At 45.3% G+C, this 18,064-nt stretch overlaps 1 protein-coding gene across 2 annotated transcripts in view; it reads right to left on the bottom strand.

Moving 5' to 3' along the window:
- Nucleotides 1–209: 209 nt before the first annotated feature.
- NINJ2 (ninjurin 2) overlaps nucleotides 210–18,064 on the bottom strand; it is a 47,927-nt gene continuing 30,072 nt past the window's right edge. Inside the window, exons 2-4 of one of the 2 annotated variants that reach the window (XM_075116034.1) lie at nucleotides 3,664–3,892; nucleotides 2,135–2,319; nucleotides 210–1,243 (exon numbers count right to left, since the gene is read on the bottom strand). In XM_075116034.1, coding sequence (XP_074972135.1) covers nucleotides 2,156–2,319; nucleotides 3,664–3,892 — 393 coding nt within the window. In that variant the 3' untranslated portion in view covers nucleotides 210–1,243; nucleotides 2,135–2,155. Of the gene's footprint in view, nucleotides 1,244–2,123; nucleotides 2,320–3,663; nucleotides 3,893–18,064 lie in introns of both variants that reach the window. The other variant, XM_075116026.1, reaches the window with a different exon arrangement.

Here is an 18,064-nt window from a genome sequence, read left to right as displayed (position 1 = left end):
ACAAATTTAATTCTGTGAAGTCAAATATATGGTATAAATGAAATCTGCCTGTATCTGGGGTTTTTTTTAAGTGTCAGACATTCCCAGCAGTTCCTGAAGACCAATATGTGGACATTTTTGTGACACTACTTTTTCAGTGGTGGCGAGAGTACGCAAACTGAAAAATCCGTATTGAACTCTGTTTCTGCCATACAATGAAAAAATCATTTAATAATCAGAAAAGCATGTCTTTATTTAAAAAGGCTTACACCAGGCTATTAAAATATCATTTTTTTTAGCATGACTACAGAGTTACAAAATTTAGGATTGAAGACTTTCACTCCTTTAAAAAAAATATCTGAAAAATCATTAATTCAAAGACTTTTTTTAAAGGAACAAATTGTTCTAGTGCAAGAGAATTCCCAGCATTGTCAATACAAAAATGATATATTTAAAACCCTTTGTTAGTGATAAGACTTTGAATTATAATGGTTATTTTATTAATAAAATAATACACTATGCACCTGTCATTGCTTATTGTGGCAATAAGCCTAGAGTGTCTCCTTATGTATAATGTTTCTTCGTTTTCTACTAAATATTGTCAGGCTGTTCTGACATCATTCCTGAGAGGTCCCTGGCAATGACATCAGACTAATATCTACTTTCTGTCATTGTTAATTTTCCAATGCTGGAAATATCTGATTGTTTTCTTAACTGTGTCAAGTTTAATTTTATTTTTAAACAACTAGGAAAACATCTGAACTGGTTTTAGATACATTGACATACACTTTTCTATCCTCCCATGAGAACTTTATTTTTTTTAGTTTAAGAATCCGTTCCAGCATTTGGGAGGTGAGCTATTAGATAGCATTGCTTTAATCAACTTAGGCTTGAGACAAAAAAGCTGTACATTTTTTGTTCATTTAGCCTACAAAGTGAGTCGTTCAGTCTCCCCTACAAAATGAGCCAATACTGAATATGTGAAGCAGGCAACTAAAGAGATGAGATTTACAGAACTGTGCTTTGAAATGACGTACCTGCTGCTGTTAACTGCAGCTTTCTCTAGCAAAGTTTGCTCTAGCTTTAAAAGGCAATGTTTGCACCCCTTCAGAACTGCAAAAGCATTACGGTAAGGGGCCACACATGATATGCACACAGTTTTGAAAGTTTAACCCAGTTCTCTGGATTCATCAGCGGGATCCTGCTGAAGTCAGTGAAAACGTAGAGGAGGAGAGCTTTACCTGTTAGCCACGCTGCTCAGATCCTGCAGGGAAGACAAGAAATGCCAGTAAGGTTACACCAGGCTCCTCCACACTGCATGGGCAGAGGGGAGCAGTCACAGTGTACCAGGTCGCTCTGTACCACAGCCACCCCTGCTGGTGTGGGGTGCTGCTCTTCAGCACTCGCACCCTTCTGGATCCCAAGCCAGCAGTGTTTTTACAGAGACTTTTGGCCTTTGCATCCCCTCTCATCATATCATGCATCTATCATGCTTTCTTGCTGGCGGTTGCCCCAGTGTATTGCATTTAAACTATGTTTACATGTTGCAGGTCATGTAAGCAAGAGATGTGAAGTTTGCTTCTTGACCTAAAGCACTTTTGGCCTAAGACCATGTCATTCTCTCACTGACCCAACATGGGAACACAAGCATTTGGTTTGACTCTTGTACAGAAGACTCTGTCTTGAAAATGAGAGTTAGATTCTTAAAACAGCCCCTCCCAAACCACCCTGCACGCTGGCTGTTGTGAAAAGCTTTCACCCCTGCCTCACCAACACTTTCCTTTTCTGCTCAGATAAGGCTGCCACCTTTGGATACCTCCCAGAATGCACCTAGTTTTCTTTCCCAAATTTAGCTGCCATCCACAACTGCTATCCATATCTAGTGTGAGGTCTGCAGCCTTCTGAAAACCCACTTGCTGCTGATAAAGCCCAGCAGCTGGGATGTTTGGTGTTTTTGCTTTAAAGACCAAGCAAGGAGAAATCCTCCTCTGAGGATATTTGTTCAATAGCCCCAGATGCTTGTGGGACAACAACATGCCTCTGGAAAGGTTTTGTTAATTTGTCTAGCTTTGCCTTCTCCACCTTGCAATGGTGTTTTCTGAGACTGAGAGCCCTTCCGTGAGCTGGCAGTGATGGGAACTCACCCCTTTCTTACCCAATTCCATTGCCCCATGACTTAATAAGGTCGAAAATTCCTGGTAGGGTAGAGGCCGGTCTTCTGCACCCCAAAGGCTGTGATGAAGATGTTGAGGATGACCGTGATGAAGATGAGAGCTGTGGCAGTGTTGTTGAGTATATTCAGGCGGGGTTGCTTTGAAACATCATTCAGGTTCAAACGAGCTGTGAGGCACGATGCAAAAAGAAATGGAGATTTGTAGCTTGACTCCAAGTCCCCCAGCCCCTGCAAGCCTTCCCTGCCTGGTGAATGTCCATGGTGCCCCTGGGCACTGCAGCCACAGAGCTGGGGGAATAGTCCCAGGAACTTTGCAGGGGCCACAGCTTGCCCTAGGGCATCACAGGAGGATGGAAGAGAGGAAAAACATCTTTCTTTTTATGTCATGTCTTTGTTTTGCAATGGAGGTGCCATGGCCCTCCAATGGGCCAATCCTAAATAGCCAATTTACTGCTGTGTGCTAGCCAGGCCATGTGACACCCCCCAACTGCATGATAAGGGAAGGCCGGGTGACATGGGACACAAGGTCAGCAACGTCATACTCGGGTTGGGAGGCCAGTTCCTCCTTGATAGCCAGATCTCACATACGTGCTGACACAGCTCTCAACCCCCTCCTTGCCTTCAGACCAAGAGGTATCTGGGTATATAAATGGGATCAGCCCTAGCTGATGGGTATTGATCAGTTCAGACACAGGAACGTCCCAGTTACTGGGGCTGTCTGGCCAATGAGCCATGCGAACGGCAGCTTTGTGGCTTCCTGCCCTCAGCTGTGGTCCCTTGTCCCCCTTCTCACAGCTGGCTCCAGCCACTGCAGCTGCCACCAGGAAAGGCTGTGCCATGTGGGGCAGGGGAAGGAACATGTCACAGGATTTCCCGTAGCCTCCGATCCCATGTCCCACATAAAAAAACACATAGGATATACAGGAAAAGGCAGAGTTCTCCAAACTTTTAATACTAGGTACATGTTGGAGGCTGAAATATAGCAACTCCTCTATCAGATGGAGCACCGGGCAAGCCTGTCTGAAATGCCGGTGTTGGTGTACTGTCCGTATGGTGCTAGGACAACTGTGGGATTAGTTAAAAGTGAGGTTAATACAGGGAATACTTCTTGCCTAAATCATTCTGTTAAGCCCCATCTTGAGTGAGGCAAAAGATACAGCTAAAATTTAGTATCTGCAGGAGCTGCATGAAGGAGCAGATTACAGCACAGGCAGCAAGAGGCCTGAAACCCAGCTCTCCTTTCGACAGGGATTCACCAGTGGGGAAGTGAAGAGTAGTGCTCAGAGCTGTTGTGCCAGAGAAAAAAACAACCCACTCCCCACTTTGAAAAGCCTCATACAGACCTCCTCACTGCCCGCATCAAGCTGCCTTCCACCCTCCTGAAGCCCTGGCTGGAGCCAGGAAAAATGGTTCAGGGGAAGAGGCTTCTCCCTCCCATCCCCATGCCGGCCAAGCCATGGGGTGCCCTACTGCAGCAGCACCCTGTGAGGCCGCCTCAGCAGCCGCCTTACCAGTGATGATGAGGAGAATCCCAATTATCACCTGGAAGAAGAGGGAGATGCTGATGAGCACGATGAGGGTGACATAGTACTGGAAGGAAGCCCCCTGCTCCAGCACCGCTTTGAGCTGCGTGACATTCGCCATGAACAGCGCCACGTCCAGCATGCTCTCCGCCACGCTCTTCTTCGTCGCGTAGTGGTTGATGTTCATTGGCCCGTTAGTCCGGAGCTGATTCAGGCCCTGGGGAGACAGGAGAAACCACATGAACTAGTACAATTGCTAAGCTGACAGACCCATCCGTATTGAATGGGCTTCTGCATCCCCATGGGGTTTATCTAGGAAGCCTGGGAAAGAGTCAAAGTTGCGTGTTTTAAGCGTGTTGAGAGGGCCCGGTTTCCCCTCACGGTCAGCTCATGATATTAATAGGCACAAGATACTTGCAGTGATCAAATGCTCAGCAAGGCTAGAAAAATACTGGGTATTTTTGTGGAAAACAAGCTTGTCCAGAGTTACAATAATGTAGATTACCCAGAGCCAGGGATTTTGCAAGGAATATTAAATTCTCTTCCTTCAGGGCACAGACAAGCCTCAAATTTACAGGGGATTAGAGAGAGATCTTCTCATTGGGCTGGGTGTTCAAAGGACCGTCGGTGGCTGGGCTTTATATCTCTTCAGAACACTTTATGCTGACTGTTGTCTTAGACAAGATGCTCAAGATGCTGAAGCAGATGGAAAAATCCACATTTTTGTTTCTGAAACCAGGGGCACTATGTCTTCAAAACATCAGGCACTGAAATGCAGCAAGACAAGGGGCGGGATCCATCACACCTAACTTTTAACTAATTATTTGGATACATTTTTTGCCAGTGGAAAGAATCAGGTATTTACAAGGGGTAAATCAGCTGGTTGCCCTTAACCTAATTACAAACTGTGGGCCATTTGGCTGCTTTTAGCCATCTACCTTTCCTCTATCTTTCTTGTTAAGTGAGTTTCCATTAGCTGTCTTGATCCAAATGATGAAAAAAGGTAGAAAAGATAGTTTTCAATCCACCCAGAGACTCATCAGCTGGTAATAAACCACCAGCAAAAGCAACAATTACAAAAGATTTGGATGTATCTGCAGCAAGATGTGACTTTTTTCTTAAAAAGAAAGAAAAACAACGCTTCCATGTAGCAGACAGGCTTCAGTTCTGGGTAATCGGCCTCCTGTCAGCTGTAGCGAAGACCAGCAGCCTTACCCTCAGCACTGTCTGATGAATAACCCTATATTTAAATATGGAATAAGGGCCAGCTGTGAACCTGAGGTGACCTCTTTTGCTCCGAGTGGTGAGAGAGATTTCTCTAGGTGCATTCTGGAAGTAGGACTGTGCCTATGTCAAATTGTAAGTCTTATTTTGGTCCTTTTTGTACCAGATAAAGTACAAAATGTAAACTTTCCTCTATGCTCCAGAGAAGGGCTATGGCTAGTGTTTCATGCTGTTGTCTCTGGTCTCTTTGTGTATCCCTGGGCAAGAATGGCTTTCTCTGTGCCAGGGTGGGAGCGTGAGCGAAGCCAGGGATTCTGGGAGAGCACTGCATGTGGTTGTGTGTCTGATGCTGAAATGGGGGCTGAATTTTGGAAGGGGGATGTAGCCTGTGCCAGCGATCACCCTCATGTGAGAAAGATGTGTAGTAAAAGGCGAGCAGGAAGGACTGTGTCCAGTTTGAACTGTTGGTGAACTGTGATCCTTAAGAAGCGGCTGGTTTGGGGTAGGAAAGTGCTTTTGGGGATTTTTTTTTTTTTAATAGCTTAAAGCATGTAATTCTTCTGGTTTCTAACAGTAAAGTTGCTGTGTTTAAGGGGCTTCTTTGCAAAGCCTGTATTTCTTGCTGTGGAAGGTAGAAGTTAAAAGATACTGGAAAGAGATAAAAGTAGGAGTCTAGAGAGCTGGTAAGGACTCTAAGGCAGTGCATAGGGGTTCAGGACTTCTTAAACATTTCTATCTGGGGCAGAATAGAAGTTTCTTGCCTCTCAGGGAAATGAGGCCAGCAAAAGGTCTGATCCTGGGAACATATCTGAAAAACCTATATTTAGATACTGCTCCCTCTTAGCTGGCTTAAAAGCACATGATCCTGTTGCAACAGAGTGGTACCCATACCAAGTAGTGCAAGGTTTGAGATTTGATCCCTTTCATGTGTTTTCCTCCTTATTCCTGAAGAGTCAGCCCTCCTCCCTGCAGCGTCACAAGGCTGGCCATTGACAGTTTATCTCTGTGTAATGATGAGTTAAGGGTGCAAGAACAAGGGCACTGTACAAACAAGAGAGAGCTGTTGTTACATGAGCGACTGGTACAAGGAGGCTGAGACGTCTGTTCCCAGTCGCTTTTGCAGAGATAAATAAAGCAAGTCAGGAGCTCTTGTTGAATGAAAACACTTCTACCTTTTGAGCTGCCCCACGTTCCTTTACCTGGAGTGTGAAATGGGACAGAGTTGCAATGTGCTGAGCTCTGTGTCCCAGATGATCAGGCAATGAAAATAGATGGCTTTCACATGGGCTTCTCTCATGCGATTGATCACAATGGCATGTTCCCCTGTCTGGGACATGATACCACAGGCAGGACGGCCACCGCTCTCCGATGCGGAGTCACTGGATCTGCAAACCCTTGCACTGAGCAATGAAAAGCTCCGATTCCTGTTTCAAAGTTCTGTCAGCCCAGGCTAGGTAGATCCACGAAGGTGGCCAAAAGGTTGATGGGTGATGAAAGCTGGACACCAAGCTTTTGCTGATGCAGGGGTCCTTATGATGCCAGCTACAGTTAGAGAAATGCAGCTTCTCTATGGAGTTGGCCCTTACTGAGTGTTCTGTCTAGTCTAGCAGCTATGAATGCAAGCCTGGAGTCTCAGATAACAAGAGGCTTGAACAATCCAGAAGTCTTCAGAGACACAGCATTTTGATTAATGAGGGAGGAGGGCTATGCCTGGTGCCATAGCTGTCACCAGCAAGTCACCGCGTATGTGGTCTGCGACTCTTTTGATTGAGCTGCACAATGCATGCACCGCTTTTCAAAATGGGACCATTTCTGCTTTTGCTTTGTCTTAAAGTTCAGTCCTTGTAAACCGTGGCAGCTCAGGAGCTGACTCAGAAGCCACTTGGGTTTCCCTTCAGTAGGACAGCACAGACAGCTGTTGGGGGTTATGTGGGATCACTGGGGAGATGAAATTATTCCCTTTTGGCAAAGAGAGCTGTAAGTCGAGTCACAGGACATACCTGAAGGCTAATCTATGTGATTTATGTCATCAGGCTAGAGCTGGTGTCTTTCTAGTCACTTTGAAAGTGTTCCCCTTCTGAGAGTGGGGATCACTGCCTTTTCTTCTCCGTACTGTGTAAAAGAGAAGAAATCTGGATCTGGCAGTCAGAGACCAAGGTGATCTTGCAAGTGTTGTTGCAGAGCCAGCATGTCTGCTGGGAAACAGCACCTACCAGTATGCAGTGCTTCCCAAAGGTGGGGATGTATCATTATTGCCCACTTGTTAAGGGTAGGGGAATTAAGACTTGAAAAAGTACAGCCCAGTCACACAACAGCGCCGGCTGAACTGGTGCTGGAGCTTGGCTCCCATGTCCCGTTTCCGGATGTTTTGGCTTTCCATATGAGACAGCCTCTTTCCCTGCATAGACTCTGCTGGCTTCAGTCTGACCTCAGGCAAATCCCCTTCCTGCTTCCTTTTGTGTAAACGTGGCACAGCGATACAGATCACTACAGGGGCTGAGTGAGGCACCCATCTATGTTTTATAAGTCAGAGGCTTTATTTTGCTGAAAGCGTGCCCCTTGCCCCCAATATTTATCTCCAGCTCCTACTGTTATTTTTAATTTTTGTAGGAATTCTTACAGAAAGAAGGATGAATCCCACCACAAGTGCGTGGGGTGTTTTTTTTCTTTTTAAACTTGATCTCTGGTTTTGCTGTAGGGAGCTGGCAGGTCCCAGGGCCTGTGAAACCTGGCTCTGGCACCAGAGGGCATGCTGAGCTCCACAGCTCACTGAAGCGACCTGAAAAATTTCCACTGAAATTAGTTCTCAAGGGAAATTCTTTGCTTTTTATTATGCATTTATTTTTACAAGAAATAGCTACTTTCTTCTGAAAGCTTTTGGAGAAGGTTCATCTAAATATTTCTTTCCAAAGCTTGCGGATTTTGGGCTGAGGCGAGCACAGAGCTTTCTTAAAGCTACTTGGACAATTTCTACAAATCCTACAGTTTCTTTTGTAGTATTTTTCAGGTCAGAAAAAAATGGAGCAGATCTAATTGCAAATCTGTGCGCTTTGTGGGTTTTGTGACCCTATCCCCAGGGGAGAACAGCCTGAAAGAGACAGTGGGACAGCATGGGGCTCACAAGTATGAGAATGATAATCCTCTTCATGGGAGCGCTCTGGCAGAGGGGGATGTCTGAGGAGAAACTCTATTATTGGCCATTAGTTCCAAGGGAAAAGCTGGAGGATGCCAAAGAAAACAGAGACATGGATGCAGGCTGCGCACTCGGAGGGATAGGTACGGAGACACCCACCACGGGGCTCCCGGCCGATGAACAGCCAGCCGCACACAGGCGAGCACTCACAGGCACGCACACACACAGCATCAAGCACCGGGGAAAATCCGGGGTATTTTTCCACAGTATTTGCCAGTTGGCACTTTAGAAGTACTTTGTAAACATCAGTAGATGAAGGTTAAAGCACGCAGAGAGTCGTCATCTTGCGAGGTAGGAGAGGAGCACAGTTCCCTTTCTATGGGCAGAAAGCGGAGAGATTAAAGGCCCTGCTCTCAATCAATACTTTTAAGTGCACAGTTATTAGCTACTCTACTTTTCCAGAGAAGCTCACTCCTCGCAGCTCCTGACCACTTCACTCGGGATGAAGGGGACCAATTTTGATATTCTTGGCCTAGATGCCATGCCAGTGTCAGTGGCAGCACCAGGAACAGCAGCAATGACCAGACGTCTGCCCACCCAGCGGGTCAGACTTCCCTCGTAGAGCACGGCCTCACATGTGCAAGAGAAGGGACACGCAGGGAGTGCTCTGGTCAATACCAACTATATTGCAAACTCTGCGACGCAGAGGCTGTTCTTCTCCCATTTGGCACAACAGCAAGCGTCTTGGCTGTGTTCCACAAACAAAAGTAATAGTAAACCTTGTCGTGGATGCTGCAGGCAAAAGGAAAACTGAGCGTTCAGGGCCAGTCCCTCTCTTTGGCCTCTGTGGAGACCGTCAGCTAGTCCTGTTGTGCTTAGGGTTTTTTCCTTTTAATATAGCCATCTGTTCTGCTTGCTAGGGGTGCTGTTCAGAGCCAAATGGTTGTGTTGCCTTCAATTCAGGTTGGATAAATCCCAGGAAATAAATCAGGAATGCTTTCCTGGTATCGCAGACTCTCCCCATGTATGGGACTGGTCCTGATGGAGACCTTCCTCCGAGGTGTTCCTCCACTTCTGTGACAGGCTGCTGCTCAGTGTAGCAGAGGGCTCGCTGGCTCCAACTGTTTGGATGAGAGCTCTCCAACCAAAAAGTAACTTGCAGGAGCTGAGAGCCAGCGCCTCTTCAGAAGTGGAAGCTTAGGCAAATGGCAAGCACAGACCCTGTGTGCCTGCTAAGCACTGGAAATGTTGCCTAGTTTCACCAATCTCCCACTCTCCATTTGCTTTATCCACCTCCTGTGTCTCATCTCGCACCTGCAAGCCAACTTGGTGAGCTGTCTTGGGTGGAGATGTCACCATGGTCCAGCACTTAGGACCCTCATTCTTGAGCAAAGGGGTGCTGAAGTAGGACAGCACTAGAGGAATGGAAGTGCAGTTGGGTGAGACTGCCAGCAGAGCCTCCCTGATTTACCCAGCTGAAAGGATGGCCTTGTATTCTCACTACAATTTCCCAAAAGGAGGCCAGCAGGAGGCTAAAAGCAAAACCTAACGCCATGTAGAGCTGAAGGGTTGGAAGTGGGTAGGGAAGACAGGCAGTCCCCTGGCTGTGGCTGGCGGGGGGAGTGGAGCACAGGAGAGGAGCAGGGGTGAGTCACAAGGTAGCAGAGCCCCACGAGAGCAGGGGCGCCTCTCCTCGCCCTTGCCCTCCAGCTGACACGGCAGTCAGTTCTCCCTCCCAGCCGGCTGCAGCACTTGCAGCCTGCAGAGACCTGCTTGTCGCATCAAGCGTGCATGCTCTGCTTTCCATTTCTCCCTTTCTGTGCTTCTCATCCCTTATTCATCCTGCAGACCCTCTCTGCCCCAGTATTATTCTTCTGTTCAGCTCCTCCTGTCTCCGTTCATCATCCTCTTATATTTTCTCCTTCTCCATTCTTTTCTCACCCTGTGCCTTTCACCTTGTCTTTCTTTCACACTTTTTCCTGCTATTGAGCTCTTCTTCATGCACCCCCTTCCTTGGGTTGCTGTCTCCTTTTTCTCCCGCGCTCTTTTCCCCCTTCGGCATGCTGCACTGCTGTATGGAGAGTTTCTTGAATCCCTTCACTCTCAGATGCCACTCACAGCTCCCTGTGCTACAGGGCAACATCAATTATGTATCGCTCAAATAACTGTCTTACCAAATCTATATTAAACTCTGTCATTAAGTGTATTTATGATACTGAATTGAAGGGATCCAGGAATCAACTGGCAGGCTGCAGGGCTGAGCTGGAATAGAAGATAATTTTTCTTTTCCAGGTAACTGGGATGAGAACAAGGTGGGAAGGGCAGTGGCACTGGTGGAGGAGCCTCCATCCATAGCTCAGAAGCAGTTAGTGGGTTTGGGGGCTCAAGAAGTGCTTGGCACCAGCAGTTACAATGTGCTGATGCATGATCTCTGATTGTTGAACAGAAGCAACTGGGTGTGTATGTGTGGTGGGGGGGGACAGCTTTTTGAATGTATGGAATTGGGAGTGCACTCAGAAGGATTAGTGGGAACAATTATTTCTAAAGCCAGGATATAGAAGCTGGAGCCTATTCAAGTCACTAGTGTTTAGCACCCAGAGCAGTTTTATCCCAGCGGATTTTTGGTTTGTGTTTTTTAGGAGTTTTGGTTTGTTGGTTTGTTTTTTGTTTGGATTTTTTTTTGGGGTGGGGGGCAAAAATCAAGGGAAGACTAAAAACAGCTTTACAAGAAAAAATTAAAAGTAGGTTAGCAGAGAAAACGAGTTTATAAAAAATGGAAGAGCAGCCGGGAGGCACAACAGTAACTACTGCATTGTGCTTACAAAGCTAAACACGTTAAGATGAATAAATCCCCAAGCTGGATGGCTTATGGCCCAAAATATTAAGAAAAGCTGCTGCCAGATCCAAAGAGCAAATGTGTTCCTATAAATCATTTTAATACAAAACATTCCTAAAACAGGGTCTTAAATTTTAAGTTCTTCCAAGTCTAAGGGTGTTTGCATCCAATGCTGAGGGGTCAGGTTGATTTCTAGAACTCAGGGAACACAGTAACAGCTGTACTGGATCAGACCAAAGGTCCAACTCCCTTCTAACCATGGTTTGTAGTGGATATGTAGGGTTAAAAAAAAAAATTGAGACAAGCATATAGCAATGGACCCTTGTGCTCTGTTGACCCAGTGACCTGCAACTCTATACAGAACCATCCCAGCCCTGGTCTGGTGTTGCTTTTCATGTGAGGAAGCCCAAAGTTAATTTGTCATTTGCTGTGTAGCTTAGGGCATCCTACTTGCTCTCCCTGGATCATAGTTTCCCCATCTGTAAAATCATGAGAATGCTCACGTAGGTGATATCTAGGGAGAGAGATGGCTAAGATTTACTGTAGAAGCGCCATATGTGCCTGTGTTGTGTGTGTAATACACATGGACTGAACTCATCACGTGGGTAAGCCATTGAAGCTTACGAAATAAGGTAGGTGATTTTCTTATTCTCAGGGGGCTTTACCTTTTGCAGTGTTTCCCAGATAAACCTCACTTTAAGGCACTGGAGTTCAGGATCTCCTGCAGATTTTGACATGTATGTGCCCGTGATCACCCTCTGAGCGCTCGGGGCTCTCCACAGAAAGGAAGCTGTGAGAGTTCAGGTGGAAAGAGGGGACAACATGACCGAGAGTTTCAACAGAGGCAGAGCTGATGAAATCACATCAATATATAGTGGAACCCAGGGGTTTTGGTCCCTCTATTATTTATAAGGTCTTTCATCCACAAAGCATTTTTTCCCAGTTTCATGTGTACTAAAGCTTACAATGTCTTCGTCCTGCAGGCCGGTGTCTGTCTCCTATTGCAGTGCTCACCAGCATCTCCAAATAGACTCTCCTGATTTAGTCTCACCTGGGTGCATAGTATTCTCTTTCTTCAAAAACTGCCAGGTTTAGCTTCCTTCCCTGCCAGGAAATTGAGGCAATCTTTGGATCTAAAAAAGGCTGAATCTGCTGATTTTGTTCAGAACTGGCACAGTCTGAGTTGTGTCAGTTCACAGCTGAGCATCTGGCCTCATGCTGTCAGGAGAGGTTAAAAAAAAAAAAAGGTGCTGTTGCTGATCTAGATTTTTGTAAGCCATTAATCCCAGTTGTCTGTATGGTGGTGGGGTTTTTTTGGGTGGGGTTTTTTTTGTTTATTTGTTCTTTTTTTCCCCCAAGGCTGACCAAACTAGGTATTGAATGCAGGGCAAAATAGTGACTAGGATTACAGGGGCAGATACTTGCAGTCAGCAAGGGACTTCAGGGTAGGGAATTCCGCAGAGCAGCATCTCAGGTCTGTGCTAGGTTGCCTGGGAATGTCATGCTTGGAAACAACATCAGATGCGGCTGGAAAGATTTTAAACACATTAGGAGTGCTCTAACAAATGGCTGTTGCATTTTAACATGAGAAAATGCGAAGTGATGCATGGCTATGGCTGTTCAGATTCAATTAGTGTTAACGCCCTTCCATTAAGCTCTGGCTTGTGGGGCTGCCTCTTGCTTGGGAGCCTGCTGTGCCAAGGAAGGCTGCTACTGCCTCGCCAGGGCTGTAGCGATGGGTAACCTGGAGAGAATGTGAGGTGCCTTGCTCGAAAGGAGCATGGCTGTGTTCTCAGCAGCACACGTCGGAGCACCTCTGAGTACCGCTGAGCACTTCCACAGCATCCCTCTAAGCCTGGCTGAAGAACTGTCGGCTTTGCTCTGGGTTTAGTCTTGCTTTGTGTGGGGTGAATACATTAATATTTCTGCTTGTGGGTTGGTTATTGTCTGACTGAGGCTATTGCTCCTGTGCTTGGATTGATTATGGCAAGTCATTTAGCTATACTTTAGAGGGTTTCACTGCTGCTCTGGCTAAAATGGACAAGAATAGTACTGTGTGGGTAAAGGCACTTCTAGGAGTTGGAGAGGTCTAAGCTTGGCTCTAAGCTGTTGTGTAATTTCTGTCTTGGATTCCTGGTAAAATTGGGGATAAAACTATTTCAGTTCTCATATGTTAAGAGCTTTCCAGCACAAGAAGAAGCCTCCATTTTTTGCATGTATAAAATTACTAGCACAATGAAGCTCTGGTCTCAGTAAGAGCCTCTTATCCTAACTCTGTTAGACATAAAAAGGTAGAAGGTTCCTAAAAGTTTAACTGAATTTTAATAGGATTGTTAGTTACATGTGTAAATGCTCTGCACAAGCTATTACCCATGTTTTAATAAGTGAACCAGCTGAAGAGCCAAAAGGAATGATCACAGATCAGTGAAGGATGGCAGAGTACAGAATGAGACTGGTGTCCTGCCTCTAAGTCTCTTGCTTTCACTACAAAGCTTCACCTACCTGACAGCAATTATGGATGGCTGACAGCAACTAGAAGCACTATTTTTTTTCATGACAAGACACGAACATAGCTGATTTCTAAAGTACCCAGTATGGGGCATTTCTTTCTCCTACACTTGCTACACCAGCCCTTCAAGGTGTATATTTAAGCTTCTTAATTGAGTATGGATTCACTGGCTTAAATTTAATTTCAACTTTGAGTGGTAAAACATTAAGCAATCGTTTAGGCATGCATTTGCTTCAAAAAGGATCAGTATGAAGCAAGACTAAATCAAGAAGGTACTTGAAACCAATTCCCGCTAGGGAAGGCAGCTATTTTCCACCTGTATCCTATGGACCACTAGAGAGGTCTGCTTCTTAGGCATCCTCAAAAGGCAGCTAAGAAAAGTAAGCTCATATATGTTCAAGAGGTGTCTTACATATAAGTGATCTCTCTGAAATGGTCTGCCACTCTGCTGGGAAACATTTACAAGTTCAGAGTTTTAAAGCAATGGAAAACACTCAGTGAAATACCTTAGAGGTATTCCCTTCTTAGCAGCTAAGGTTAATCTTTTGCTGCTCTGCAGCCTATGAGCAGGTAAGGTTTTGAATACAAACGCTCTTTGCTCCTCTCATCCAACAAAAAATAATTTCCCCATAGTTCAAGTCAGGAAGGAGACTGCAGAAGCAGGGCATATACCCTACAAGGAGGGGATGCTACTATTTTCTGTTTCAAGTGGCACCCAGACACCTTGTCACACGTGGATGTCCTGCTAAGACAGGCACAAATAAACTTGCTTAGGAGCACTTGAGCAGTCTGCAACAAAAGTAACCCAGAACTTGATCTAGTTTTCTGACCGATGCAGCATTGCATCCCTCTCTTCAGGCTGCAGCTTGCTGAGTCCTTGCCCACTGTTGGAGCAAAATAATCCCACCCTTTGGCTCTTCCTCTCCCATTGGCACATCTAGTGTCCTTTGTTTGAGGGGGACGCAGACATTGGTTTTGGGATGATATTGTAAAGGAAATGCTCAGGCTTCTCTGCAGTCTTGCTGCTGTTAGCTGAAGTTACATGAATCTGAACCAACAGGAAAATCCAGATGGGGTCAGGGTGAGTTTTGTGCCAGAACCTGTTTTTTTGGCCATATGTGACAGAAACCTGAAGCAACCAGAACCTTGAGGTGGAATCACCTCACATCAAAAAGCAAAAACCAGCCTCTAGTCTGTAAAACTAGAGTTATGAGAACAGTCTATTAAGCTAAAAAAGAGATAAATTATTAATTAGACAAATCATTAGGTGACGCACATTAACTTTTAAAATAAAGTGTCTTTGTATGGTGAGTCTATTCCTTCAGTCTTGCTTTCTCTCCCAACAACTTCCACAGACTACCTGGTGTGCATAAACCTGCTGGTCTCCTTAAAGTCCCTGGGACACCCTTCTCCCTGCTGCTTGCTGAGTTACTTGTCCTCTTTCCCCTACATAGCCCTGTGGCATGTGCTCTTCCCCCTCTTCTAAAGCCTTCTGATGGCCAAGGGAACAAGACCTGGCACAGGGCAAATGGCCAGCCATCCCTTCACCTGATCCCCAAGTGGGGAAGTGTGTCCCAGCCGTGCCCTTTTCATTTGAGCATGCAGCTTAGTCTCTACACCGTAAATTGGAAGCAACTAAGCTAAGCAGTTACGCCATCTGCTGCAATTAGTGTTTGTGGAACTGTGTTCTGGAAGAAACTAGCCCTGTGCAAGACCCAGCTCCCCCAGCCAAGCTCGCACTCATATGGTGAGTCCCCTTGTAGAAAGGCAGCAGCACCAGGCTCTGGGATATTCTGATGTCCCATGCAAGTCCCTGGAGGCAGCTGCTTCAGCAGGCTGACCCTGACAGTGGGAAAGAGTGAAAGAGTTGGGGGTAGCAAAAAGATTGCAAACAGCAATTCTTTTTTATTACTTTTTTTCCCCTGGTGCAAATTTTTCCAAACCACACAGACCCAATGAGATCTCAACCAATATCACACAGAGGGTCCAAGCTCTGTAACTAAGCCCTTGCAGAGGCTTAGCTTTTGCAGGGGACCCGGCATTCCCAGGCAAGGTGTTGTCACTAGAGAGCACTGGGGCGCAGGGACACCGCTAACTGGGTCACCAAGGGAGCCCTTCCTATGTTACGAACAAAGGGAAGATCCAGCACAACATCCTTACAAAATCATGGGCACAGGAAAAAATCTGAAATCAGCATATCTAGCGGCATGTTGCTTTATGTGGGTTTAACAACTTGAGGTATCTGAGTTGGGCAACTTTAACTCTACTGTTCCTATTAATAACTTAATTGAAAGCTGGGCCTCAGGATGTACAGTAAAGCTCAGGGAGGAGGCTTACCATGGTTATAGAGTGGAAGGTTTTCCTTGGTAATTAGAAATATTAAGTTTGGCTTTCCCTTGTCTTCCTGGAGGAGTTTCAAGGGTTGGGTCATCCTGTTGTTTGGGTTTATAGTTTGCTATGTTGACAAAAGGATTCATAGGATGAGGTCGTTTTTCCTTTTTCTTTCCATCCTTCGGTGCAGCTTGATGATGCTGCACCAGCGAGCTATACTACATTCAGGGCAGTGATATAGTGTGCTATAAAAATGGCCATTGGTATAACGGTAATATTACATATAAATTGTGAATTACCGGTTGGGGGAGATCAGAAATGAAACAGCTGTTGGCCAGTAATTTCTCCCATTTCTGAAAAATGGTGCTGGGACTTCCCTGTCCAGCTTCAACTGAGTTCAATGAAAGTTAAACAATTAAAATGCTTATCTTTGGCCATCTCAGCTTAAGTTAACAATGTTTAATTAAATTATGCTCCAACAGTATGGCTCTGAAAGCATCTCCATTAAGATACTTTATAAGATCAAAGTGGCAGAATTGAAGTGCCAGGATCAGACGTTTTTTTCATAATAGTATGTAATAGGCCTGCTCCTCTTGGCAAACCGGATAAAGTAGTTAATGTTACACCGAGATCGCCAGGTCACCTGCACAACAGAGGAACTATGTGAGAAAAACAGCAACTTGCATTTCAACTAGGGGATGCTGGAGAGATTAAGGCAAAATCATGTTTCAGGAGAAGTCGGTTAAAATGAGGAGAATGAGGCACACAGGAATTCGACAGAAAACGAAGGGGCCTCCACTGCTTTTGCTTTTCATTTGTGAGTTGCTTGCTTTTGGTTGGCCTCTGAGACTGAGCGGGGAGCGGGCGCAGTGGGAAGGGCTATGGCCCCACTGCCCTCCATGTTAGAGCACTGCACAGTTTTGTCTCCCTCTGGCGGCCGCTCCAGCTGTGCATCACATCTGCTTCCACCTTCATGTCTTGGGGAGTTCTGAAGCTCAGCTTTGACGTCTCAGGTTCCATGTTACAGCACCCAGCTGTAATATCTACATCAGTATGTCTTCCTAAAATCTAGAATCCTCTTTTGGGATTTACTGGTAGGAGGGCGGCAGGAGAAATAGCCAAATTAGATGAGGTAACGAGCAGGTGGTGCTCAGCTGTAAATGCCAAGGGTTGCTCCATCGTTAAGATGGATGTGAGCAAGAATTTTTGCAGTGCAGTCACTTATCCTATGCCTCTGCTAATATGCTAGCAATTTTTTCCAGTGGATTATTAATTTAGGTATAATGATGACTAAAAGGGGTTATATGCTACCCAGATAGAGTCCTAGGTTAAGAAGTATCACAAATTTGTGTTGAATAATTTGGAAACTTCTATGACTAGCTGCAAAGTAGGGATTGAAGTCTAAGGGCAAAGAGTTCAGAAAACATAGTTGTTTGAGCTTCAAAGGTGCCTGTTATAACTTATTTAAGATACAGTGCTGTAGGAATCCACAGAGTAAAAGAAATATGCAGCAACAGTAAAGCTCTCTCTCCTTTCTTTTCTCGCTATTAATCACTTATTTTAGAGTTCATTTTGTGCTTTTATGTTGTGTTAAAATAACTCACAAGACCCTGGACTAAGTCATGACTAGAAGATTATAGTGAGTAATGTTTACAACAAAGCTCAGGAGGGGAGCTCTGTTAAAAAAAAAAAAAAAAAAAAGCTACTTCAGGAGTTGGTCATGCATGTAAAACTGGCTCTTATTAAATTTCATACTTTTTTTTTTTAATGGTCACTGTAGCCCTATGTAGTATTCTTCTGAATACCAACCACCTGACATACATTCTTCCAATAGAGTTTCTCCTTAGCTAAAACTGTCTCTCCTGCTTTAACATACTACGTACTCTGAATGTCAGTAGTAGCCTCCTGAAGTCTTACATTTCTCTTCCCTGCACCACAGGAAGGACCCTGAAGTAGGGCTTGAGGAAGTATTGTGTTTTGGGCTCAGTTCCTTATACAGCTGTTGCTGTGGCTGTTCAATTTTACGTAAAAGCAATACTAAAGATCAGATTAGATAGCATTTTAGAAATAAAACTGGCCATGACCTAATCCTGTGCAACCCCCCTTACTGACAGTGCACAGAATGCCAGTATACATAGACTTAGTTTTCCTGTTTCAGTTTTTAAAACAATCATTTAAAGCAATCGTGCTCTGAAGGGAATGTTACCATATAGCCTTAAATGATGAAGGTCTACCTGTCTCAAATCTGGCAGAAAGAACATACACCATCACTTTCTATCCCAAGACATAGACAACAAAGTTTAGGCAACAGGATCTCAGAAATAGACTAAACGTCCCAGAGAATGGGGTTTGATGC

This window comes from Phalacrocorax aristotelis, chromosome 1 (genome assembly GCF_949628215.1).
Source record: "Phalacrocorax aristotelis chromosome 1, bGulAri2.1, whole genome shotgun sequence".
Taxonomy (NCBI): Eukaryota; Metazoa; Chordata; class Aves; order Suliformes; family Phalacrocoracidae; genus Phalacrocorax; species Phalacrocorax aristotelis.
The sequence above is the reverse complement of the archived record's forward strand: the minus strand, read 5'-3'. Positions and strand labels throughout refer to the sequence as shown.